Source organism: Macaca nemestrina, chromosome 5, assembly GCF_043159975.1.
Source record: "Macaca nemestrina isolate mMacNem1 chromosome 5, mMacNem.hap1, whole genome shotgun sequence".
Classification (NCBI taxonomy): domain Eukaryota; kingdom Metazoa; phylum Chordata; class Mammalia; order Primates; family Cercopithecidae; genus Macaca; species Macaca nemestrina.
In genome coordinates this window covers 149,162,395-149,187,514 of record NC_092129.1, presented here as the reverse complement: position 1 = coordinate 149,187,514, position 25,120 = coordinate 149,162,395, and the positions used below count along the sequence as shown (strand labels likewise).

At 51.4% G+C, this 25,120-nt stretch overlaps 1 protein-coding gene across 2 annotated transcripts in view; it reads left to right on the top strand.

Annotated features, from left to right (window-relative positions):
* Positions 1-25,120, top strand: part of LOC105474470 (inositol 1,4,5-trisphosphate receptor type 3) — a 76,107-nt gene that overhangs the window by 7,416 nt on the left and 43,571 nt on the right. For both annotated transcript variants that reach the window (XR_982787.3, XM_011729135.3), the window contains exon 2: positions 11,557-11,627. Coding sequence is in view for 1 of the 2 variants with exons in the window: in XM_011729135.3 (XP_011727437.2) it covers positions 11,557-11,627 (71 nt within the window). In the remaining variant the exon portion in view is untranslated. The remainder of the gene's footprint in view (positions 1-11,556; positions 11,628-25,120) is intronic.

Here is a 25,120-nt window from a genome sequence, read left to right as displayed (position 1 = left end):
GGTGGGCAGAGCCAGAAGGGGTTGTGAACACAAATCTCAGTCCAGGAGCAGCTGCAGGTGCTTGAGGCAGACACCTGTGCATATTTGGTTAACAAATTGCTCTTCCCGTCACTCAGCCAGCCAGCCATTAGCCCTTCCTGCACAGTGCAGGAGAGCCCTTTCTCCAGCATGAGTCTAGAAATAGATGATGGGGGTGATATAGGTAATGGGAGGGAGAATTAAGTCTGTGTCTCAAAGATGATGATGATGATCATGGCAGTGGGTAGACTTTACAGGTCACTTACTTATGGTGGCTATGGCCTTTACGTATGCTCTCACAGCCTGAGGCATAAATATAATTCAGGAAAAGTAGCGAGAACCATTTAGAACACTAATTTGCTTACCACCTAGACTTAATCATTGTTTACAGTGGTCACATTTGATACATGTATTTTTTGCTGAAGTATTTTATGATAAACATTGCATCTTTTTCACTTCTAAATATTTTATTATACATTCCTATGTAACTACAGTGCTGTGATCACATGAATTAATAGTTTCCGCCGGGCGCGGTGGCTCACGCCTGTAATCCCAGCACTTTGGGAGGCCGAGGCGGGCGGATCACGAGGTCAGGAGATCGAGACCATCCCATCCCGGCTCACACAGTGAAACCTCGTCTCTACTAAAAATACAAAAAACTAGCCGGACAAGGTGGCGGGCGCCTGTAGTCCCAGCTACTCGGGAGGCTGAGGCAGGAGAATGGCGTGAACCCGTGAGGTGGAGCTTGCAGTGAGCCGAGATTGCGCCACTGCACTCCAGCCTGGGCAACAGAGCGAGACTCCGTCTCAAAAAAAAAAAAAAAATAGTTTCCTAATAGCATTCAGGACCCAATCCATAGTCAGATGTGCCCATTGTCCTTAGTGGTATGATCAGAGTTCACTGTAACCTTGAACTCCTGAGCTCAAGCGGAAGCTGAGACCACAGGCACGCACCACCATGCCCAGCTAATTCTTGTATTTATATAGTAGAGACGGAGTTTCACCATGTTGGCCAGGATGGTCTCGATTTCTTGACCTCGTGTTCCGCCTGCCTCGGCCTCCCAAAGAGCTGGGATTACAGGCATGGGATTACACTGCACCCGGCCTAGGATCCTGATTTAAAGAAACCAATGGTCAGGCCCGGCGTGGTGGCTCACGCGTGTAATCCCAACACTTTGGGAGGCTGAGGTGGGTGGATCACCTGAGGTCAGGAGTTCAAGACCAGCCTGCCCAACATGGTGAAACCCGTCTCTACTAAAAATACAAAAATTAGCCGGGTGTGGTGGCTGGCACTGGTAATCCCAGCTACTCTGGAGGCTGAGGCAGGAATCACTAGAACTCAGAAGGGAGAAGCTTCAGTGAGCCGAGATCGCACCACTGCACTCCAGCCTGGCAACAGAGCGAGATGACTCCGTCTAAAAAAAAAAAAAACCCACGGAGATCCTGTCAAGGTCCTCGTGTTACATTTTCTTATGCCTCTTCAGTTTCCTTTAATCTAAAACAGCGCCCTGCCCCCATCTCCTTTTCCACCATGAACACCGATTTTCTGGCAAGGCGGGGTTGTGGTGTAGGCTGCTTCACTTTCTGGATTGATTTGTCAGAGCTGCCTTTGTTGCTTTGTGTCCCAGAGAGCTCTGCAGAGGTTTGGAGGCAGGGCGAGCTGGCCTGAAGGTCTGCCCTGCTGAGGGTCCTACAGCCTCAGTTACTCTGTCAAGTGAGAAAGACTGAGAATCCAGTTCTGGGTTATGGAGAGTGGGAGACAGGCCTGGGGTTGGCAGGCCAAATATATGAGGCAAGGGCTGGCTGGTGGCCCATGGTTGCACCTTTTCTCCCTCTCTTCCCAGCTTTCCCTTTGGTCTCCTGATCCCTGTCTTTCTTCTCCTTGGCATTACTGATATGTCCTCCCATGCACCCAGCACCGCTGTAGAGACCCCAGGACTTGTCAGAGAGCCTGCCTGACGCTGACAGCCAGAAACCCAGGCCTGTGGCAGAGGCAGGCTGGGACACTGGCCTCAACCTTCATTTCTACTGGGCCAAGTTTAGTTGTTCTTGCTATCTCCATTCTTCCTGGAGAGACTATTGTTGGGGTTCTCTGCGTGTGTGGCTTATTGTCCTTTCTAGACTTTAAGCTTTCTGAAGGCTTTAGCTGTACTTGTTTTTAAATTCCATATGTTCCATATACTGCCTGGCCCCTTGTTGGCACAGGGTGGATTCTTGGTAAAGATATGTAGAGGCAAAGGAAATGGTTGCTTTTGCAGGGATGCAGGAGTTAATTTCTTTTCTCTGATGAGCCAGAAGCCCCAACCAGTGAATCCGGGTTCCTCTCTTAACATTCCGCCTAGTAGGTGTGACTTTGGCTATCTGGAGAAAGGGCCTCCCCAGGCTTTCCACCCACCACCAGCCCATCCCAGTGTTCTGACAGTGCCTGCTGTTGGAGTGGCGTCCTTGGGGCTGGCCTGCATCTGTGGAGTGGTGGCCAGTTGTAGAGTCCAGCCCTACGGGGCTTAGCCAGTGTTCTCCCCGTGTGTGCGGAGACGAGAGACTGTAATAAAGGAAAAAGACAAAGAGATAAAGAGAAAACAGCTGGGCCCAGGGGAACACTACCATCAAGACGCGGAGACCAGTAGTGGCCCCGAACGACTGGGCTCGCTGATATTTACTGTATCCAAGACAAGGGGGCAGGGTAAGGAGGGTGAATCTTCTGAGTGATTGACAAGGTGAAGCAAGTCATGTGATTACAGGATAGGAGGCCCTTCCCTTTTAGGTAGCTGAAGCAGAGAGGGAAGGCAGCATATGTCAGCGTTTTCTTCTCTGCACTTATAAGAAAGATTAAAGACTTTAAGACTTTCACTATTTCTTTTACTGCTATCTACTACGATCTTCAAAGAGGAACCAGGACGGGAGGAGCATGAAAGTGGACAAGGAGTGTGACCACTGAAGCACAGCACCACAGGGAGGGGTTTAGGCCTCTGGATGACTGCGGGCAGACCTGGATAATATCCAGCCTTCCACAAGAAGCTGGTGGAGCAGAGTGTTCCCTGACTCCTCCAAAGAAAGGAGACTCCCTTTCATGGTCTGCTAAGTAACGGGTGCCTTCCCAGACACTGGCGTTACTGCTTGACCAAGGAGCCCTCAAGCGGCCCTTATGCAGACGTGATAGAAGGCTCACCTCTTGCCTTCTAGATCACTTCTCACAATGTCCCTTCAGCACCTGACCCTATACCCGCTGGTTATTCCTAGGTTGTATTAGTAATGCAACAAAGAGTAATATTAAAAGCTGAAAATTAATAATGTTTATAATAATGATTACTAATTGTCCATGATCATCTCTATATCTAATTTGTCTTATGACTATTCTTATTCTCTTTTCCTTATTATACTGAAACAGTTTGTGCCTTCAATTTCTTGCCTCGCACCGGGTAATCCTCCGCCCACAGCCAGTGTCTGGGGCTGGGAGCCAGAAGACCTGGGATCTGGAACTTGCTGTTCGTTAACTTGTGTGACCTGGGCTGATCAGTTTCTCCTCCATGCCCCAGGGACAGTTTTCTCATCCACAGCTGAATGGGGGAGGGGGGTTGTTCAGGGTCCTGCGGGGATTTCCCCAGTCTGTCATTCTCCCAATCTGTCATTCCCCCTCCCATGGTGCTCTGATGGTGGCCAAGCTGGTAGGTGCAGGTTTTGAGTCAGGCTCCTTGATAGTCACCTGCCCCACTTCTATTTAGCTCCCTTCCTCCTCCTTATCTAATCTTTCCAGACAGCACTGACCCGCCCTGCTGCCTTTCCCATGGAGCCCACCTGGATTTCAAAGTCCACACTGGGTGGAATGGGGTAGAATGGGATGCAGCTGTGTTCCTCTCCTACCTCAGATCAAGGTCTTGGGGTGTAGACCCCGTGGGCATTTCAGGGACTATGCACTCCTCCAACCCTAGAGCAAGCTGTCAACCAGCTCCTCTCCAGAGGACCCAGAACAGCCCTGCCTGCCCACAGGCCTCCAGCCAGGACCCTTTCCTTGTAGCCCTCTGGCTCCTTCTGCTATTCAGACTGGTCTTGTGCCTCCCAGTGGATGGAAGGCGCACTGTAGGGACTGTCCTCTGGGCTCCTGAGCCTCTGCTGGGGTGGTCCTGAATGGAGGGGAGAAGGGGACACACAGGTGTAGACAGGGCTCCTGTCCTCCGCACTCAGCATGGTCGCAGGAGATCCCGGAGGGTGGGGACCACACCCAGCACATAGTAGGCGCGTAGTGAGGTTTGTTGAGTAGATGGAGACCTGGGTTGTGTCTGTGCCATTCTCTGACCAGCTGTGTGGCTCAGGGGTTCCATCCACTCTGTGGGTCTCACACTGGACTGTGGTAAGAACACAATGAGATACTGGATGTAAAAACGATTGATAAACTATAGAGTCGCCCGATGGAGGGGCAGCTTTTCTGTGATCTTGGCTGGGGTACCACCGGCCTCTAGATGAGGGGCGATGTCGGTGGTGGGCGTAGGTGGGCGAACCACGCGGGAGCCTCAGCTTGGCCTTGAGATGGCAGGAGTGGGATGGGGTGTCATCCTAGTAGAGTCTGGACAGTGAGATCGGTGGGCTGGTAGAGGGTGGAAACAGGCCTTTTCCGGGGCCTGTGGGTGGAGGGACCTTGTGGGGAGGCTTTGGGGAGAGAGGGGTGAAGCGACACGGCCACTTTCCCCTGTAGAGCGCGGGCTCTGGTTTCAGCGCCAGGTGCGCACTCAGCAGGGCACCTGTGGTCCGGCTAGTTTGATAAACACAGGTGCCCGCCATAAGGAACAGTCGGGGTGGGGCGCTAAGGCCAGCGACGTCGGTGCCAGCAGGTGGGGAGGGGTCCCCCGGGGCCGCCCTACGCGGGCAGACTAGCCAGGGAGAGCAGGAAAGCGCGGGCGAAGCGGCACATCACCCGCCCCGCCCCCGGGCGCGTCTGGCGGAGGCGCGGGGTCCTGGCAGCGGCCCGCAGTTGGAGGCAGGCCGGGGCGAGGCCGCGCTGGCCCTCCCTTGGCAGCTGCGGCGCGTCGGGGGAGAAGGCTGCACGTGGGGCCGCGAGTTTCGCTTCGCCGCGGGGGCGGGGGCGGGGCCGGGGCAAGGCGCCGGGAGCTCGCGGGCTGGGCCAGGCTGGGGGCGGGGCCAGAGCACCGGGGGGCGGGGCGGGGCGGGGCCAGGGCCAAGCTCTCCCGCGCCGCGCGGACCCAGAACCGCCCCCACCACGCGGCGATGGAGAGGTCTTGGCCTCGCCCGGTGAAGGTCCCTCTCCATCCAAACTTACCTAACTTGTGTCCCGGCCCTCGGGCCTCCCTCTGGCCCCAGGTCTCCTGACAGCTCATCTGATAAGAGCTTTCTTGCTTATCTGTTAATGACTTCACTCGACGCTCCCTCCCGTCCCCTCCCGCCCCGCTGTCGCCGGAGATCACCTTCATGGGATCCCTCAGGCCTAATGAGTTTGCACAGAGACACGGGTGAGGGGCGCTTGGGGGCACGGTGGGACCCTGCAAACATCTGCCCAGGGCCAGCTTCTTTATTTACACACACCAGGTGGGGGCTGCGCTAAACACTAGCTGGAGAATAAAACAAGGAAGGCAAGGTGGCAAGGTGCCACCCCTTGGAGGTTCTTGGGGGACACAGAAAGGAGCCTAGCATTCCCAGATGATGCCTGTTTTGCTGGTCCTGGCGGACCCAGGAGAAAATGCCCAAGGTTCCATCTCCTGCTTCCCAAGTCCTCACTCCTGACCGACCCGCCCTGCTTTCCGTAGCCCTGCCCAGGGCTTGCTTCTCTGCTCCAGTCCCTTCCACAGACAATTCTCGTCGCTCAGCTGCACATCTGGGATGTTTTCCTTCCCAACCTTGTTTGAATTCCCCTCCGGAGTCCGTGCTTCCCTCCTGACCCTTCTCTAAGTGGCGTCTGTTTGCACTCCTTGCTTTGTGGACTGCCGGGCCCTGGGATGGGGAGGGGCTGAGTTGGAGAAGTGGGGCTTCAGAAGCTGTGTCTCAGAAGCTGTGCCAGCGCAGGCTCGGACAGATGGACATCCACGTAATGACCAGGTGGGCTTGCCCAGAGGGGTGAGGAAAAACACTTTGGCCCCCGAATTTGCGTGTCTTTCCTGCATGTGTGACCCAGACAAGGAGTTCCCAGGAGAGGCGTGGTGGGGTCAGGGATTAGGATGGGTTTTTTCCTCAGACAGGGACCCTCTGAGGAGGGGGACTCTGCGGCCTCTTCCTCTTCCCCCCTCTACAAGGCCCTGTGTGCTGGTCAAGATGGAGGCGGTAGGGACTGCCGCCAGCCTCTCTTCAGCTGCACAACTTCGATGCTGCCCTGTGGCTCCATCACCCCTGGTCAATGCTTTCTTCCTCTCACCATCAAAATTCATCCATCCTGTGTCCCCTCCCTTCAGGGCTTTGTTAAGAGACAACCAGCAAATCTGATTCACTAATATCTCACAGGAAATTCTATGAATTATTCAAGGCTCTGAGCAGCTCCTGCTTCTCCCATACCTTCTCTGATTGGCCAAGCAGTGATCTCTCCCTTCCCTGAATTCGGACAAAACCCACGGCTGGTACCACCAGTCGGCTCTAATACATATTCTTTTTATTATTTATCTTCTGAGTATGTGATTTGTCTTCCCAATGAGATTTTAAATTCCCTGAGGCAGGGACCTTGTCTTTTGCTTCTTGTGTACTTTACTGCACAGCTAGTAAAACGAATTAATTAAGTCGGTATGCATTTTGTGTGTGCCCTCTCTGCACCAGGCAGTGGTCTGGGTGCTGAGGATACGGCAGGGGGCAAAACAGACACGTCTGTGCCCTCACAGAACTTACATTCCATGGGGTCAGGGTAAGGGATAGTAAACAAAATAAGTAAACTAGCTAGCCATCCAGGTGGTGATAAAGGCTGTGGATAACAATTACACAGGGAGGGGCATACCGAGTGTGGCAGGAAGCAGTTTGCAATTTTTAATAAAAATGGGAGAGGGGGTCTCCATGGGAACAGGCTTGTTTGAGCCCAGATCTGAAGGAGGTGAGGATCCTGGAGGTAGAGTGTTCTGGGCAGAGGAAAAAGCCAGTGCCCAGTCCCCTCAGGGCTTTGAGGAGCCTGGAGGGGGCTCCAGGGCTGGAGCAGAGGGTGAGGGGAAGGGGGATGGGGAGGAGATGCAATCAGAGAGGTGAGGGGGTGAACCATGTGGATCTTTCAGGCCATGTAAGTTCTTTGGTTTTATTCTGAGATGGTTGCTTCTGGAGGGTTCTGAGTGGAGTGCTGGCCTGATTTGACTTACCTTTTAAAGGGATCCCCTGGCTGGGTGCGGTGGCTCATGCCTGAAATCCCAGCACTTTGGGAGGCCGATGCAGGCGGATCATTTGAGGTCAGGAGTTCGAGACCAGCCTGGCCAAGATGGTGAAACCCCGTCTCTATGAAAAAAAAAATTTTGCTGGGCATGGTGGCAGGCGCCTGTAATCCCAGCTACTTGGGAAGCTGAGGCAGGAGAACTGCTTGAACCTTGGAGGCGGAGGTTGCAGTGAGCCAAGATCACGCTACTGCACTCCAGCCTGGGTGACAGAGTAAGACTCCGTCTCAAAAAAATAAAAAATTAAAGAGATCCCCCTGCTTCTGTGTGGGAAATACGCTGAAGGGAGTGAAGGGGGAACCCAGGAGACCAATGAGGAGGTAGTTACTGAAATCCAGGTGAGAGCTGGTGGGAGCCTGGACAATGTGGTGTTGAAAGTGACAAGAAGAGGTCCAATTCTGTACCTGACTGTGTATTTTGAAGATGCAGCCCACAGGATTTCCTGACAGGTTAGGTGTGAGGTGTGAGTGGAAGGGAGGAGCCAAGGAAAGGTCCAAGGTTTTTGGACCAAGCAGGTGGAAGGATGGAGTTGCCATCAACTGAGATGGGGAGGACCTCTGGAGGAGCATGTTCCAGTGGGAGGCCAGGAGCTCAGCTTGCATAGGCTGCGTTTGCGATGCCTGTGGATATCCGAGTAGAGATGTGGACTAGGCAGTTAGATCTCCGAGGCTGGAGTTCGTGGGAGGTGAATGCGGGAGTTCTCAGTGAATGTATTGGAGGTGCTTTTAAGTTCATGAGTGTGGTCAGGATGCCCAACGATGCGAGTGCAGATGGAGAAGGGAAGAGGGCCAGGGACTAAGCAGGTGCTGGAGACGGGGAGAGGAAAGGAGACAGACTCTGGGGATACCACCTGGATGTCCTCCAGTTCAATTCAATTCTGACACTATCTACCTGGAGTGAGTGTCAGATTCCACAGGTGGAAAGCTCAGTCCCCCAAGACTAATGTCATCTCAGGCACCAGTCGCAAGTCTGGGCCTCTGGTGCTTCTGACCAAACAGCCGTAAATCAGGGGTTCCCACAACCTCCTCTTTATGTTTAATAATTTGCTAGAATGGCTCACAGAACTCAGAAAGACAACCAGGTGGAAGAGATTAATATGGAGCAGGACATACAGAGCTTCCAGGCTCTCTCCAGGGGTGACTCCCTCCCAGTACCCCCATGTGTTCACCAGCCCAGCTCTCTGAACCTGGTTTTTTGTTTGTTTGTTTGTTTTAACGGAGTTTTGCTCTGTTGCCCAGGCTGGAGTGCAGTGGCTCCATCTCAGCTCACTGCAACCTCTGCCTCCTGGGTTCAAGCAATTCTCCTACATCAGCCTCCTGAGTAGCTGGGGTTAGAGGTGTGTGCCACCATACCCAGCTAACTTTTTTTTTTTTTTTTAGACGGAGTTTTACTCTGTTGCCCAGGCTGGAGTGCATTGGCTTGATCTCGGCTCACTGCAACCTCTGCCTCCCGGGTTCAAGTGATTCTCTTGCCTCAGCCTCCCGAGTAGCTGAGGTTACAGGCGTGTACCACCATACCCAGCTAATTTTTATTTATTCATTTATTTATTTTTAGTAGAGACGGGGTTTCACCATGTTGGCCAGGTTGGTCTCGAACTCCTGACCTCAGATGACTAACCTGCCTCGACCTCCCAAAGTGCTAGGATTACAGGTGTGAGCCACTGGTGCCTGGCCCCTTTTGGGTTTTTACAGAGGCTGCCTTACATAGGCATGTTTTTTGTTTTGTTTTGTTTTGTTTTTGTTGAGACAGAGTCTTGCTCTTTCGCCCAGGCTGAAGTGCAGGTGTGTTTTTGGGTCACTGCAACCTCTGCCTCCCGGGTTCAAGTGATTCTCCTGCCTCAGCCTCCTGTGTAGCTAGGATTACAGGCACGTGCCACCATGCCCAGCTAATTTTTGTATTTTTAGTAGAGATGGGGTTTCACCATGTTGGTCAGGCTGGTCTTGGACTCCTGACTTCATGATTCACCCGCCTCGGCCTCCCAAAGTGCTGGGATTACAGGCATGAGCCACTGCGCCCGGCCACATAGGCATGATTGATTAAACCATTGGCCATTGGTGGTTAACCTAACCTTCAGCGGCTCTCTCCTTCCAGGAGGAGGTCGTGATGGGGGTGAGGCTGAAAATGGGAACCCTCAAGTTACGTGGTTATTCCCTTGGGAGCCCCATCCTCAGGGGATTTCCAAAAGTCACCTCATTAACATAAAACCAAGTGTGTTTGAAAGAGGCTTGGAATGAACAAAATTTATGCCATTTCATCTTTATTGCTTCCGATCTATTTCAGGAACTGGATGCAAAAATCTCAACGTTGTAACTCTTCTTGCCCTTATCACTTAGGAAGTTACAAGGGCTTTAGGAGCTCTAGCCAGGAACCGGGATGAAGACCAAATATATATTTCTTATTCTATCATAACACTTTGCATTGTGCGAGGTGTTAATCATTCCAAAGAAAACACATAGGGGCTCCGTTCTCAAGGAACTCACACGTAGACACAGCAAGTCAAGAAGTGGGGAGAGACGCTGCCAGGACCAGGTGCCGGAACATGAAGGAGGGAGGCCCACAGGCACTGGCCAAGGAAGGCTTTGCAGAGTAGGAGACCGGAGCTGAGGGTGGAAGGATGGAGTTTTGCTGGGTCTGTGGCTTCATGGGGCCAGGGTGCAGTGAATATTAAGGCATTGCTGGCTGCCAGGACTGCCTCTGGAGAGATGAGAGCTCCGGGGACCTTGGGTTCAACTGGAGGTTTAGTAGAGTTGGGGCAAGGAAATAGTGAGGCTAGCTAGGGAGTAAGTAGAGGTCAGATCACAAAAGACCTTGTTAGGCTGGGCGTGGTGGCTCACACCTATAATCCCAGCACTTGGGAGGCTGTGGCGGGTGGATCATGAGGTCAGGAGTTTGAGACCAGCCTGGCCAAGAGATGGTGAAACCCTGTCTCTACTAAAAATACAAAAATTAGCCAGGCGTGGTGGTGGGTGCCTGTAATCCCAGCTACTCATTAGACTGAGGCAGGAGAATCGCTTGAACCCGGGGGGCAGAGGTTGCAGTGAGCTGAGAACACGCTACCGCACTCCAGCCTGGTCGACAGAGTGAGACTCCGTCTCGAAAAAGAAAACAGAAAAGACCTTCTTAACCAACCCAGGGAGGGGAGGTACAGAAGGAGCATGGGCTTTGAAATCAGCTCTGTGAGTTTAGGCAAGTTATTTAATGTTCAGATTTGATTTTCTTCTCAGTAAAATGGCACTAAAAACGAGCCCCTTGCTGGGAAGTTGGTGAGAATTCAGAGGTAACAGGCATGGGGGTGCTGAGACAGAGTTGGCCTTTGACACGGTTGGTGAGCAGCATCACTTTATCTTAGAGGCTGGAGTGGCATTGACAAATTTTAAATGCAGGAAGGGTGGCTGGATGGGTAGATGGGTGGATGGGTGGATGGATGGGTGCATGGGTGGGTGGATGAATAGATGGATGATGGGGGGCTGGGTAGATGGATGGGTGGAGGGATGAGTGGATGGGTGGATAGATGGATTAGTAAATGAATGCCGTCAAGAAATACGAGATTAATGCCAGCATGGCTATAAGAGGGAAATTGTCCTAGGGTGAACCAAAGAGGAGACGATGAAATGAGGCCTGACTGAGACTGGGAAGGCGTGAGACTCATCATCCTTCCTTGGAGACCTAAAGACTCATGCCGCTAGTTTGGTGCCTCCTATGCTTCTGTCATCTGTCTGTCTCTGGTCTCTCTCTGCTTCTGTTTCTCACCCTTTTTATCTTTCTGACTCTCTTTGTCTCTCTCCCTTCCACTCCTCTATGCTTTTGTTTTTCTCCTCCTCTCCTGCCCCCTTCACCCACTGCCCATTCCCACCAGGGCAGCAGTGTCTCAGGGCTGGGACAGAAGATACACTTGCAGCATGTGACAGTCCTGACTGGCGGCAGAGGACCCCCAGGACAGCTGCAGCTCCAGTCAGGGGGTTGGGGTGGGCTGGGTGTGCTTCTGTGCTCTTCCTGGGGTTCTCCCCACCCCCAAGAGACACCTTGCCTTTCAACAGTGATGCTAGGAAAGAATGACTTGATGGTGGGGAGCTTGTTAGAGATGGAGGAATTACCTTAGGGGCTCACTGGTGCCCTGGCATGCCCTGCTGTAAGGGAGGGATGCTGTGGGAGACAGGTCTCTTCTCTCCTGCTGACCGAGCTGCCTTGTCCCGCAGGCTGGTGGATGACCGCTGTGTGGTGGAGCCTGCGGCCGGGGACCTGGACAACCCTCCTAAGAAGTTCCGAGGTAAGACCTCTGCTTCCTTGGCCCCCGCCCCTCCCAGGCTGCAGGGTCCTGGACCTACGACTGAATTTATTCAACTGCATTCAGCCCCAGCGGCTGGATTAGATGTGGCGCTGACCTGCAGACCTCACTCTGCTGTCGGTGGAATCCCCCTTGGCTTGCACTGCTGCCATCTTGGCACAGACACGCCATTCCCTTCATTTTCCAGGGCCACACCCCACTTCTCAGGGCCACACCCACTTCTGGCCAGGGGCCCATTCTCTGCTTCCCCCTCAAAATCCCCACAGCTGCAGGGCTTTCTTTGTCTGTGTGACTGGGTGTTTCCTAAGGGAATGGGTGGAAAAGAGAATTGTCTTAGGCTTTAGGAGACCCTGCTGACAGCCCTTCCCTGTGCCTCAGTTCCTCATCTGTATGGTAAGAGATTTGGACCCCAGAACTCTTCTGACCCTGGCTGTGTCCTCAGCCCCCTCCTGTGTGTGAGTCTTGCCCTGTAGGAGGCTCTATAACAAAGCCCCTCGGTGGGAAGTTGGTGAGAATTCACCTCAGGCAAGTGACTTTGTTCATGGGGCCTTGTCCTGTGTGGTCAGTGGGCTCCTCGGGCCACGCAGCAGGCTGAGGACCTTTGTGGGGATTAAACAATATCCTGGCTGTCAGTATGCTGAGCCAGAGTGAAGTGCTATTGTTGTGCTTACCTGTGAGGGCGGAGACCGACCGACAGTCAGACAGACAGGTCCTGGGTGTGGTGGGCATGGTGGGAGCAGGCAGCAACACGCTGGGCCTGCTGCCACCAAGTCTGCCCACGTGGCTGCTCCTCTGGGGAGAGCTTAGCTGGGATTGTCCTCGAGGGAGATGCTGGAGGGGGAGCGGGATTTAAGACAATCTGGCGGCATCCTAGGCTGGCTGGCTGCCAGGGGCCTTGCCCATCACTTGGAACCTGCAGAGGGGCCCCCCATCTGCAATTCTGTTCCGCTTCCATCACAGGGCTCTGAATGGGGGCTTTTGGCTGGTGGATGAGCCTCACCACCATAAGGCCCCTTTGCCCTACACCATTGGCCCCTGCTGCCTCTCCACCTCATCCTCTCCCCCTTGCCCCCTCCCACTTCCCTGCAACCACACTAACCTCCCTGCCATTCCTCCTAGTCACCAGACACACTCCCGCCTCCGCATCTTTGCTGTTCCCTCTGCTCTGAACATTCCTTCTCCAAATATCCACGCAGCCCAGATGCTCAGCGACTTTAGGTCTCACATCTTCAGGGAGGCTCTCCCTGACCATTCAATACAAAATCACACCGCTGGCCCCACCTCCCTTCCTTGCTTTCTTTTTCTCTGTAGCGTGAATCTGCCGTGCTCACTGTATTTTATTTATTTGTGTTTGCCATTTTTCTGCCCCACCAGAATGTCAGTTCCACCAGGGGAGGGATTTCTGTGTTGTTTGCTGTTTTACCTGCAGTGTCTGCCACATGGTGGGTCCCCGAGCACATTTGAGGAATCAGTGCATGCGTGGGGCCCCTCCCCAGCATCCTCTTGCCCTGCCCCTCACTCAGGCCTGGCTGCTCCATGTCCTGTTGTTGTGACCCACCCAGAATTCCCCCAGTGGAGCCCAGGCTCTGTGGGTTTCATGTGCTCACTTGGAGGCACAGCTCTGACCTCTCCTATCCCAGTTCCCTGAAGGACGGATGGGTAGAGATAGGAGGCCTGGGCCTCTCCTGGAGTCAGAAATGGGAGGGCGTTGAGGCTGCAAATGGAGGGTGGATTGCCATCTAGTAGCAGGATTTAGTCTAGTTCTTGGAAGGAACTTAGCAATAGAGAGAGAGATAGAGAGAGAGAGATTGAGGTGAGGGTCCCATGGGTGGGCTCTGCCAGGACCGGAAGGCAAGGTTTGCATATATGTCGAGGTGTGTGTGGGCAGCTGTGTGGTGTGACAGGCTGGTGACAGGGAGGTGGGTGTGACCGAGGAAGACTTGCCCTAGGCTTCTAGTGGACAGAGTTTGGGGCCAATTTTTGACAACAACAAGGCCACTTAGCAGAACAAATGCTCCTTTGACTTCTTGCCCTCCTCCACCCTCATCACGTCTTCCCCCTCCCTCCTCCCCCAGGCCTCCATCTCTTCTCCATTTTCCCAAAGTCTGTGAGTGGGCTCCCCTCCCCCATACCTGGGTGTGGTCCCATAGCCTTGCTGGGTCCATTCAGCAAAATGATGTGGAAGAGAAAGGTTCAGACCCCATCTCCTTCTCCCTCTTTCTGCCCAAGCTCCCGGTTCCTTGGTGTCTTGGTGAGGTGGGTAGAGGCCCCTCTGGACTCCCTATGGCCCTGTTGGGACCTGAGTAGACCTGACAGAGCCAGGCCTCCGTACACCCTGTGGCTGGCGGGTACAAGTTGGGGCATTACAATGTGGGACGAGAGACATGGACTATAGCCTCTTCAGTTTTGACACTGGAGCCCAGAAAAGACAAAGATGGGGCTTGGCCGCAAGCCGGGAGTCCTGGCTTTCACTGTTTCCACTGGCCCGTGAGGGTGGGACCCAGCAAGGGGGTGGGGTTATGGCAGGCGTTTTAGAAGTTGGCTGGTGGTCATCAGAAATGGCCTTGTCCTGAAGACTCCCAGAAGTTCTGCCCCCCAACTTCTTGGGGTGAGCCTGGCCATTGCTGGGACTCCCAGCTCCCTGCCCAACTCCCTGCCAGCTCCCCTTTCACTTGCTGGCCCTGGAGGCTGGGCTCACGAAGCCCCCACCACTCCCACCTTGGGAAGGAGCCCCTGCATGGCTCTTTGCTTGTGGCTTCAGCTCCAGCCACCTTCGAAGACACCCTAAGCCCCAACATGTTCAGGGAATTATTTCCAGAGCGACGAGGCCCTGGGAGGCCCAGGCTGCTGATGCCCTGGTATGTGTGGCACCCACGCTAGGCCAGCCTTTGAACTCTGCCTGGCTGTAAGGTTTTGGGCTGTGGCTGCAGTGAGTCCCGAGCTGCTGACTGGGCTGAGCCTGGGGCACATTCCGTCTCTTAGCCCTTTTTCCTTCTCTTCCTCCTCCTGTTGGGGCAAGGGACTGGGTAGCTCCTGTCTCCAGGTCTACCTCAGGGAAGCTCAGAACCTGCACCCCCAGCCCGAGTGCCCCCAAGACAAGTGTGTGGGGGCAGGTGTCAGGCAGGAGAGTGATGAGGTGGCCGCTCTCCATTTGCATGACTGGATGCCCCCTTCCTCAGCCTACGCCTCCTCTCTACCTGTCCATGCTCCAAGCCCGGTTTATTGTTACTGTGATTAAGATATATTTCAAGTCTATACAATAGTAAAGAGAAAAATAGGGCCAGGTGCGGTGGCTCATGCCTGTAATCCCAGCACTTGGGAGGCTGAGGCAGGCTGGTCATGAGGTCCAGAGTTCGAGATCAGCCTGGCTAACATGGTGAAACCCTGTCTCTACTAAGAACACAAAAATTAGCCAGGCATGGTGGTACGTGCCTGTAAGCCCAGCTACTTGGTAAACTGAGGCAGGAGAATTGCTTGAACCCAAGAAGCAGATGTTGCAGTGAGCTGAGACTACACCACCACATTCCAGCCTGGATGACAGAGCAAGACTCTGTCTCAGGGAAAAAAAAAAGAAAGAGAAAAATAACACACACCCCATGCACCCACTGCTGAGCTTTGTCAAATCCTTTTTGCTACGTTTATTTCAGATCTTTTTACTTTTTTTTTTTAAGTAGAGATGGGGGGGTTCCACCTTGTTGTCCAGGCTGGTCTTGAACCCCTCACCTCAGGCAATCCACCCGTCTCGGCCTTCCAAAGTGCTGGGATTACAGGCGTGAGCCACCGTACCTGGCCCAGATCTTTTTACTTTTAAAGAATTAACACAGCTGTAGCCGAAGCCCCCTACATCTTCCTCCCTTCCCCTTCCTTTCCTGCCTTCTCCAGAGGTAAACACTTGTCAGAAATTGGTGTGCATCATTCAAGGACCTGTTTTATTTTTATTTTTCACTCATGCCTAACACAAGGCTTTGACCAGGGGTCTGTTTTAATGCTTTTGCTATTAATGCATAGGGATGTAACTGTGCACAATATAGGGTTTTTGTTTTGATTTTTTTTTTTTTTTTTTGAGACTGAGTCTCACTCTGTCACCCAGGCTGGAGCGCAATGGTGCGATCTTGGCTCACTGCAACCTCTTCTTCCCGAGTTCAAGTGATTCTCCCACCTCAGCCTCCCAAGTAGCTGCGATTATAGGCGCCTGCCACCATACCCAGCTAATTGTTTATTTTTACTAGAGATGGGATTTCACATGTTGGCCAGGCTGGTCTTGAACACCTGACCTCAAGTGATCCACGCACCTTGGCCTCCCAAAGTATTGGGATTACAGGCGTGAACCACTGCCACCTGGCTGAGTTTTTATATTTTTTAAACCCCATATATTAAAGGTAGTCTTCTGGACAAATCCTTTTGCACTTTTAAAATTCTATACTGGTTCCTGGCCGGGCACAGTGGCTCACACCTATAATTCCAGCACTTTGGGAGGCCAAGGCAGGTGGATCACCAGAGGTCAGGAGTTCGAGACCTGCCTGGCCAGCATCGTGAAACCCCCGTCTCTACTGAAAATACAAAATTAGCTGGGTGTGGTGGTGGGCATCTGTAATCCCAGCTACTCAGGAGGCTGAGGCAGGAGAGTTGCTTGAACCCCGGAGGCGGAGGTTGCAGTGAGCCGAGATCCCGCCACTGCACTCCAGCCTGGGTGACACAGGGAGACGCTGTCTCAAAAAAACAAACAAACAAATTAAAATAAAAATAAATTCTGGGCCGGGCGCGGTGGCTCAAGCCTGTAATCCCAGCACTTTGGGAGGCCGAGACGGGCGGATCACGAGGTCAGGAGATCGAGACCATCCTGGCTAACACGGTGAAACCCCGTCTCTACTAAAAAAAAATACAAAAAACTAGCCGGGCGAGGTGGCGGGCGCCTGTAGTCCCAGCTACTCGGGAGGCTGAGGCAGGAGAATGGCGTAAACCCGGGAGGTGGAGCTTGCAGTGAGCTGAGATCCGGCCACTGCACTCCAGCCTGGGCGACAGAGCAGACTCCGTCTCAAAAAAAAAAAATAAAATAAAATAAAATAAAATAAATTCTGTACTGTTTTGAGATTTATCTGCGTTGATACACACAGCTGTAGTTCATGTGTTTAATTGCAATATTGCATTCCATTGGGTGATAAACGGAATCCCTTCATCGCTCCTGTTGATGGACTTTCAACTCATTTCCAGCTTTTGGCAATTGCCTGCGATACTGAAGTGAACCTCCTTAGGCTCGTGTGCTTGGGTTCCTCTGGTATGTTCTGAGTGGGGGGATTACTAGGTGAGAGATGCACCTCCATGGCATGAAAAGTGACCCTGTAGGCCGGGTGCGGTGGCTCAAGCCTGTAATCCCAGCACTTTGGGAGGCCGAGACGGGCGGATCACGAGGTCGGGAGATCGAGACCATACTGGCTAACACGGTGAAACCCCGTCTCTACTAAAAAAATACAAAAAACTAGCCGGGCGAAGTGGTGGGCGCCTGTAGTCCCAGCTACTCGGGAGGCTGAGGCAGGAGAATGGCGTGAACCCGGGAGGCGGAGCTTGCAGTGAGCTGAGATCCGGCCACTGCACTCCAGCCTGGGCGACAAAGCGAGACTCCGTCTCAAAAAAAAAAAAGAAAAGTGACCCTGTGGCAACTGTGCAGGTGGCTCCCTTTGCTCTGCCCACTTCCTTGCCACACTTGTTCTTGTCCCACTTAAATTTCTTCCAGCCTGCTGGGTGTGAAATGGCATCTTACTGTGGTTTTAATTTGCATTTCTCTGACTACTAGTGAGGCTGAGCATCTTTTCATAAGTTTTTTTGGTCACTGAAAATGTACTTTTTTGTTTGTTTGTTTGTTTTGTTTTTTGAGATGGAGTCTCACCCTGTCACCCAGGCTGGAGTACAATGGCACGAACTTGGCTCACTGCAACCTCCACCTCCTGGATTCAAGCGATTCTCTAGCCTCAGCCTCCTGAGTAGCTGGGACTACAGATATGTGCCACCACACCCAGCTAATTTTTGTATTTTTAGTAGAGACAGGGTTTCGCTATATTGGTCAGGCTGGTCTCGAACTCCTGACCTCGTGATCCACCCACCTCAGCCTCCCAAAGTGTTGGGATTACAGGTGTGAGCCACCACACCCGGCCAAAAATGTAGTCATTCCTTTTTTTCCTTTTTATAAAAGTAAGACAAATACATGGTCTAGGATCCCCCACTCTACCCTCCTCACTCAACCTTCTTTCCCTTTCTCCAGGGACAACCATATAAGAAAATCTAACTAGGTAATTTATTCATTCAGTTAAAACATCAAAACATCATACAAACACACACTGAGAGTCTGCTCCCACCCTCTTCCCGCTCCCCACCCCCTCCACCACTGCCCCTTTAGGTCATCACTGTCTTTAATTTCTTTTTTTTTTTTTTTTTTTTTTTTGAGACGGAGTCTCGCTCCCTCACCCAGGCTGGAGTGCAGTGGCCGGATCTCAGCTCACTGCAAGCTCCGTCTCCCGGGTTCACGCCATTCTCCTGCCTCAGCCTCCCGAGTAGCTGGGACTACAGGCGCCTGCCACCTCGCCCGGCTAAGTTTTTGTATTTTTAGTAGAGACGGGGTTTCACTGTGTTAGCCAGGACGGTCTCGATCTCCTGACCTCGTGATCCGCCCGTCTCGGCCTCCCAAAGTGCTGGGATTACAGGCTTGAGCCACCGCGCCCGGCCCACTGTCTTTAATTTCTTATGTCTCTTCCAGTGTTCCTTTCTGCAAATACAAACATATAGCCAGATTTTCCCTTTTCTTACAGGAAGATAGCATTCTATATACACTATTCTGTTCTTTGCTGGTTTTGCTTTATAAATCTTGCTGGAGACAGACCCTTCTGGAGATCTTTCTCTCTTAATATATAGAAGCTCAAACTTCCTCTTTTTTTCTTTAATTAATTATATTCACTTTAGCCAGGCGTGGTGGCTCATGCCTGTAATCCCAGCAGTTTGAGACACCCAGGTAGGTGTATCGCTTGAGCCCAGGAGTTTGAGACCAGCCTGGGCAACATGGCGAAACCCCGTCTCTACAAAAATACAAAAATTAGCTGGGTGTGGTGGCACACTCCTGTAGTCTCAGCTACACAGGAGGCTAAGGTGGGAGGATCGCATGAGGCCAGGAGGTCAAGTCTGCAGTGAGCCGTGATTGCACCACTGTTTTCCAATTTGAGTGACATAGTGAGATCCTGTCTCAAAAAAAAAATACTCATTTTAGTTGCATATCCTGGACAACTATGAGAAAATAGTCTCCTACAAATTACATAGTAATTTGTCTTAAACATTAAGAAAAGTTATTTATTTATTTATTAAGACAGGGTCTTGCTTTGTTGCCCAGGTCAGAGTGCAGTGACACCATGGCTCACTGCAACCCTGATCTCCTGGACTCAAGCAATCCAGCCTCACCTTCCAGAGCATCTGGGACTACAGGTGCGTGCCACCATGCTTGGCTAATTTATTTATTTTTTGTAGAGACAGAGAGTTTCATTGTGTTAACTAGGCTGGAAAATAAGCAAACTCCTGGACTCAAGCAATCTGCCCACCTCAGCCTCCCAAAGTATTGGGATTATAGGCGTGAGCCACTGTGCCTGACAAAAGTCACTTATTTTTAATTGTGGTAAGATTCACATAACAAGGAGTTTACCATCTTAACCATCGTTAAGCGTACAGTTCAACAGCATTCCGTACATTTTCATTGCTATGCAACCATTACCACCATCCATCCACAGAACTTTTTTCATCTTGCAAAACTGAAACTCGATACCCATTAAACAGTAACTCTCCATTTCCTCCTCCCCGCAACCCCTGCAACTACCATTCTACTTTCTGTTTCTATGAATTTGATTACTCTTGGTACCTCATATAAGTGGAACCATATGGTATTTGCCCTTTTGTGACTGGATTATTTCACTTAGCATAATGTCCTCAGGGTTCATCCATGTTGCAGTATCTGTCAGAATTTCTCTTTTTCTGTGGCTACGTAGCATTCCACACATAGAGTTATGTGGCTCTATTGTAATTTGTTTCAGCAGTCCCCCTGAGGGACTCTTGGGCTGTTTCAAGTCTTTTATTATTCCTGTTGGTGCTTCAGCAAAGACCCTCTTCTGTGGTCATTTTATGTAAGCGGAGGTGCACTCTGAAAATGCAGGCCCAGCAGTGAGGTTGCTGAGGCAGAGTGTGGGAGCTCTGTGATTGCCACTTGCTCTTGCTCCCCACTGCCGTTGTACCATTTTGCACCCTCACCAGCAATGTAATAAGAGAGAGCAACTCCTTTTAACTCTTTTCATGGTTTCTTCTGCTAGCTACTCCCATGTCTCCAAATGTTATAATTAATCTGCTATTTCTTTTTTCTTTTCTTTTCTTTTCTTTTCTTTTTTTTTTTTTTTGAGACAGGGTCTTGCTCTGTCATCCAGGCTAGAGTGCAGTGGCACAATCATGGCTTGCTGCAGCCTTGACCTCCCAGGCTCAAGCCATCCTCCCACCTCAGCCTCCTGAGCAGCTGGGATTACAGGTGTGTGCCACCACACCTGGCTAATTTTTAAATTTTTTGTAGAGACAAGGTCTCACTGTGTTGCCCAGGCTGGTCTCAAATTCTCGGGCTCAAGCTGTCCTCTTGCCTTGGTCTCCCAGAGTGTTAGGATTACAGGCATGAGCCACAGTGCCCAGCCACTACTGCTTGATTTACCAATTTTAGAGTATCTGTTGGTGCCCTTCTAAGATAGATGAGAATTTAGCTCTCATGGCCTGCTCTTCCACTGCCCCCCTCATCCTCCCAACAGCATCCTATGGCCTGTAGGTTATCTAGGGTCACCTTTATAAACCTGAGAGTCTCAGGTACCCCCTTTTTTTTTTCCCCTCATTCTGTCAATTCCTCCAAGCACTCTGTCCATGTCTCCCTCCCACTACTGCCATGTGTATCTTTTTTTCTTTTCTGAGACGGGGTCTGGAGTGCAGTGGCACAATCATGGCTCACTGCAGCCTGGACCTCCAGGGCTCAAGTGATCCTCCTGCCTCAAGCCTCCCAAGTAGTTGGGATCACAGGTACGTGTCAGCAGATCAGCTAGTTTTAAAAACTTTTTGTAGAAATGGGGGGTCTCACCAAGTTGCCCAGGCTGGTCTTGGACTCCTAGGCTCAAGTGATCCTCTTGTCTTGGCCTTCCAAAGTACTGCGATTACAGGTGTGAGCCACCACGCCCAGGCTGCCACGTCTATTTTTTTTTTTCCAAGATGGAGTCTCTGTCGCCCATGCTGGAGTGCAGTGGCGCAATCTTGGCTCACTGCAATCCCCGCCTCCCAGGTTCAAGCAGTTCTCTGCCTCAGCCTCCTGAGTAGCTGGGATTATCGGCTTGCGCCATCATGCCCGGCTAATGTTTTTTGTATTTTTAGTAGAGACGGGGTTTCATCATCTTGGCCAGGCTGGTCTTGAACTCCTGACCTCATGATCCACCTGCCTCAGCCTCCCAAAGTGCTGGGATTACAGGTGTGAACCACTGCGCCCGGCCTATGCCACATGTATTTTTATTTTTATTTTTATTTTGTTTTGAGATGGAGTTTAGCTCTTGTTGCCTAGGCTGGAGTGCAGTGGTGTGATCTTGGCTCACTGCAACCTCTGCCTCCCGGGTTCAAGCGATTCTCCAGCCTCCCAAGTAGCTGGGCTTACAGGCGCCTGCTACCACGGCCGGCTAATTTTGTATTTTTGGTAGAGACAGGGTTTCTCCATGTTGGTCAGGCTGGTCTCAAACTCCTGACCTCAGGTGACCTGCCTGCCTCTGCCTCCCAAAGTGCTGGGATTATAGGTGTGAGCCACCACGCCTGGCCTATTTTTATTTTTAAGTCATCAAGACTGAATAACCCTTCCATTCTCTTCCGTAACCACAATGACATCTTGGGTGTTTTGTTTTATAGGTTGAGTCTAAACATTGAAGACAATTGGAAGCAGATACAGGCATTATTTCATGCAGAGCTTGTACATTACCGTGACTGTATAACTTGCTTTGCTCTCTGTTCTTGACTTGGATCCTCTACTCTGGTGCTTGGTTGAGCAACAGAACCATCTAGGGTAGAAAAGGGGTAGGGGAGAGGTGCCATTAAAAATGCATATTCCTAGACCTCACACCAGACCTGCCAAGATCTGTGGAGGGCCTGGGAGTTTGTATATTTTAAAGCTATCCCCCTTGCCCTGGAATGATGGTATGCAGTGGCAGTGGGCATTTGGAGTGGTAGGCACCTTAGTCAGTTTTGGGTGAATGTTGACTGACCTTATTTAATAAATGAATAGCCTCTTGTCTGCAGCCTCACCAGCCCTGTGCCCCTTCATCCACAGGTACATACCCCGGGACACAACAGTCCTTACAAGGAAACCTCCCTGGTCCCTCCACCTTTTCTCATGGACTTTGCAACTGCAACTCCTGTGTGGGCCCAGTCTCTTGGCTACCTGTCCACTCTCCTCCTCTCTGCCCTTCAGCCCTGTGGTTTAGTGACAAGGACGGCTCAGGCCCCTTCTGGGGTTCTGACAGGCCTGCCTTTGGGCAAGGAGCACAGTGCAGTAGAAGCATGGGATGTGTATGGCGACGGGCCCCGAGTCTACCCACTTGTTTATTCATTCACTTGGCATCTTCTGGCACATGCATGTGAGGGCAAGGCTCCGAGGGAGGATCAGTGTGAGAGAAAAAGTTGAATCTCACAAGTTCCAGGTATTAAGTTTCCAAGAAAGATACGGAGGAGTCAGGAGCCGGGAGGGCTCTTTTCTGACTTCATTGCTCTCCTGGGGGTGCTTCGGGGCAGTGTTTGTCATGCAGACACAGGCTCTGACCCGCTAGTGGGCTGTGAAGTCACTTGAATGGGTTCAGCCATCATTGACAGAAATGGATAGGATAGAATTGAAACGCATCCACCCTATAAGGGCTGTTGGGGTTTCATTAATTCTTTCTTCAACTCTGGCTATTCTCTGGTTAAATATGTCTGGTGAGTTTTAAATTTTGGTTATTGAAGCTTTTTTTATTTCTAGAAGTTCTACTTGGTTCTTTTTTCTTCTGCCGTGTCATTTTTTTTTTTTTTTTTTTTTTTTATCGTTTTCTGTTCTCTGCAGGGATCTTGAAGCTTTTTTTTATTGATTGAAGCAGAGAAGACATATCTGTTTTACAGGTGCTGTCTGCGTCTGAAGTCTCTGCGCGTGTCTGTTTTTAGCGTCTGTTTTGTGGGCTTGTTCTCCCCGTGGTGTCTGGTTCCCAAGGATTCCTGCTTTTCTTTGAGCATATACTGGTTATTGCATTTGAAAAGTCTGGTTTGAGTCTAGGATGAAGGTACCTTCCTCCAGGAAGGCCCTGCTGTTCCTTCTGCCAGACTCCTGGGGGTCTCACCAGTTCAAGCCCTCTTGAAGCCCAGCTCAAGTTTGGGGTTTCTTGAACCATCTGGGGGATTCCAACTGGTATCTTTAGCTCCTGGTAGGAGCTGTTCTACTGTGAGTTCAGCCCTTGTCTGAGACGGTATCCCTTTAGGGTCCCGATCTCCTGTTGACCCTTCACCTTCTGTGGGCCTGGGCATGGACCTCTGATACGAAGAAACTGTCAAAATAAAAGTCCATGCTGTTGGGAATCAGGAAGTCGCCTCAAGGCAAAAGTAGCTGGGTGTTTCTATATCTCTTTTGTTTTCCTTTCTGTCTTCTCTTTTGGTTGGGTAATTCTTCACCATCTTGTCGATTCTTTAAGTCTTAGCATAACACACATTTAAAAAATTCCGTTGTTTTAGTTGCTTTCTATCACCATAGATGGTCACCATGGTTCTCAGCCCTGTCGGACCTGGGGCCTGGTACCAAGACCAGGGGCAGGGAGTCCCCATGCTGTTTTAAGCAGTGATGATCTAAGTTTTATTTCTTGGGTGAGTCGAGGTCGGAAAAGCTTGAGACCCCTGCTCTAGGGGCTGTACCTGTCCCTTTCCGCCTTTTCTCCTGTCTGGACTAGGGGCCGAAGGGGCTGGTGGGCCATGTGGAGACCAAGTGGCTGACAATCCCCGGGACCTGTGGGCTCAGACACAGGGCCCTGCACCTCTTAGCCCCTCTGGTCTCAGCTCAGCACCTCCCTTGCCTGGCCCCTGTTTCCTGCATGAGCTCCCTGCCCCTGCCAGGAGGGACCTGTGTCCTGTTCCCAGATGCACCATATCCTCTCCCATCTCCTGCCCTTTCCTCCAGTTGTGTGCCTCATAACCTCTTCCTCCCTCCAAGGTTAAATCAAACCCTACCGCTTTATACAGGAGGAAGTCATTTCTGGGTTGATGTATGCATCCGGCAGATGCTTGCTGAGGCCCAGGTTAGGGGCTGGGGAAACAGTGATGAGCTGTACCAATCCCTGCTAGCCTGCCCACCCCTGAGTCTGGTGAGGGTAGCAAAAAACATACAGTGGAATTCATAAATAATACAATCTATCCATATCCATATTTTAATTTTTTATTTTTGGGGATGGAGTCTTGCTCTGTCGCCCAGGCTGGAGTGCAGTGGCATGATCAGGGCTCACTGCAGCCTTGACTTCCCAGGCTCAAGTGATTCTCCTGTCTCAGTCCCCCAAGTAGCTGGGACTGCAGGCAGGTACCACCATGCCCAGCTAATTTTTTTGAATTTTAGTAGAGACAATGTCTCGCTATGTTGCCAATGCTGGTCTTGAACTCTTGGCTCAAGCGATCCTCCTGCCTCAACCTCTTGAGCAGCTGGGATTACAGATGCACACCATCATGCCTGGCTAATTTTTTGTTTTTTAAAATTATTTTTATTTTTTCCCACCACTTGCTGCCCGTTGATAATTTTTTATTAAAAAATTTTTTTTTTGTACAGACAGGATTTTGCCATGTTGCCCAGGCCAGTCTTGAACTCCTGGCCTCAAGTGATCCTCCTGCCTCGGCTTCCCATAGTGCTGGAATTACAGGCATGAGCCACTGTGCCCAGCCCACTTGCCTTTAAATCATGAGTGTGGCAGCCACACATGCACCCATTTGGTGTGGCCATGAGTGATGTATTTTCTGAAATAGCAGAAAACTCCTGGGAAAATTTGAATAACACAAAGGGCAGCTTTCCCTCAGTTTATATTGGAGTTGCATTCCTGGAAAATTCAGTGTTTGCTAAATCCATGCAAAAAAAATTCGTGCCTCTGTGTATATCTCTAGGCCCAGAACACTGCTCATAGATGCCCACCTATGCGTGTGGGCAGGACATTTGCCATCAGGCATCACCCAGGATAATCTCTGTGGTGCAGGCATCCAGCATCCCTGTTCTGCTCACTAAGTGCTACTGTGACAATTGGTGGTACAGCCCAAATCACTCCCTACCCAGTGAATTTCTGGAACATTCCTTGGTGTGCCCCATTCCCCACCACTCTGTTGGGAACTGCCTACCTCTAACAAGGCAGTGAGATCCACAAAATGACGTGGGGAAGCCCTGGGAGTGCCAACCCAGC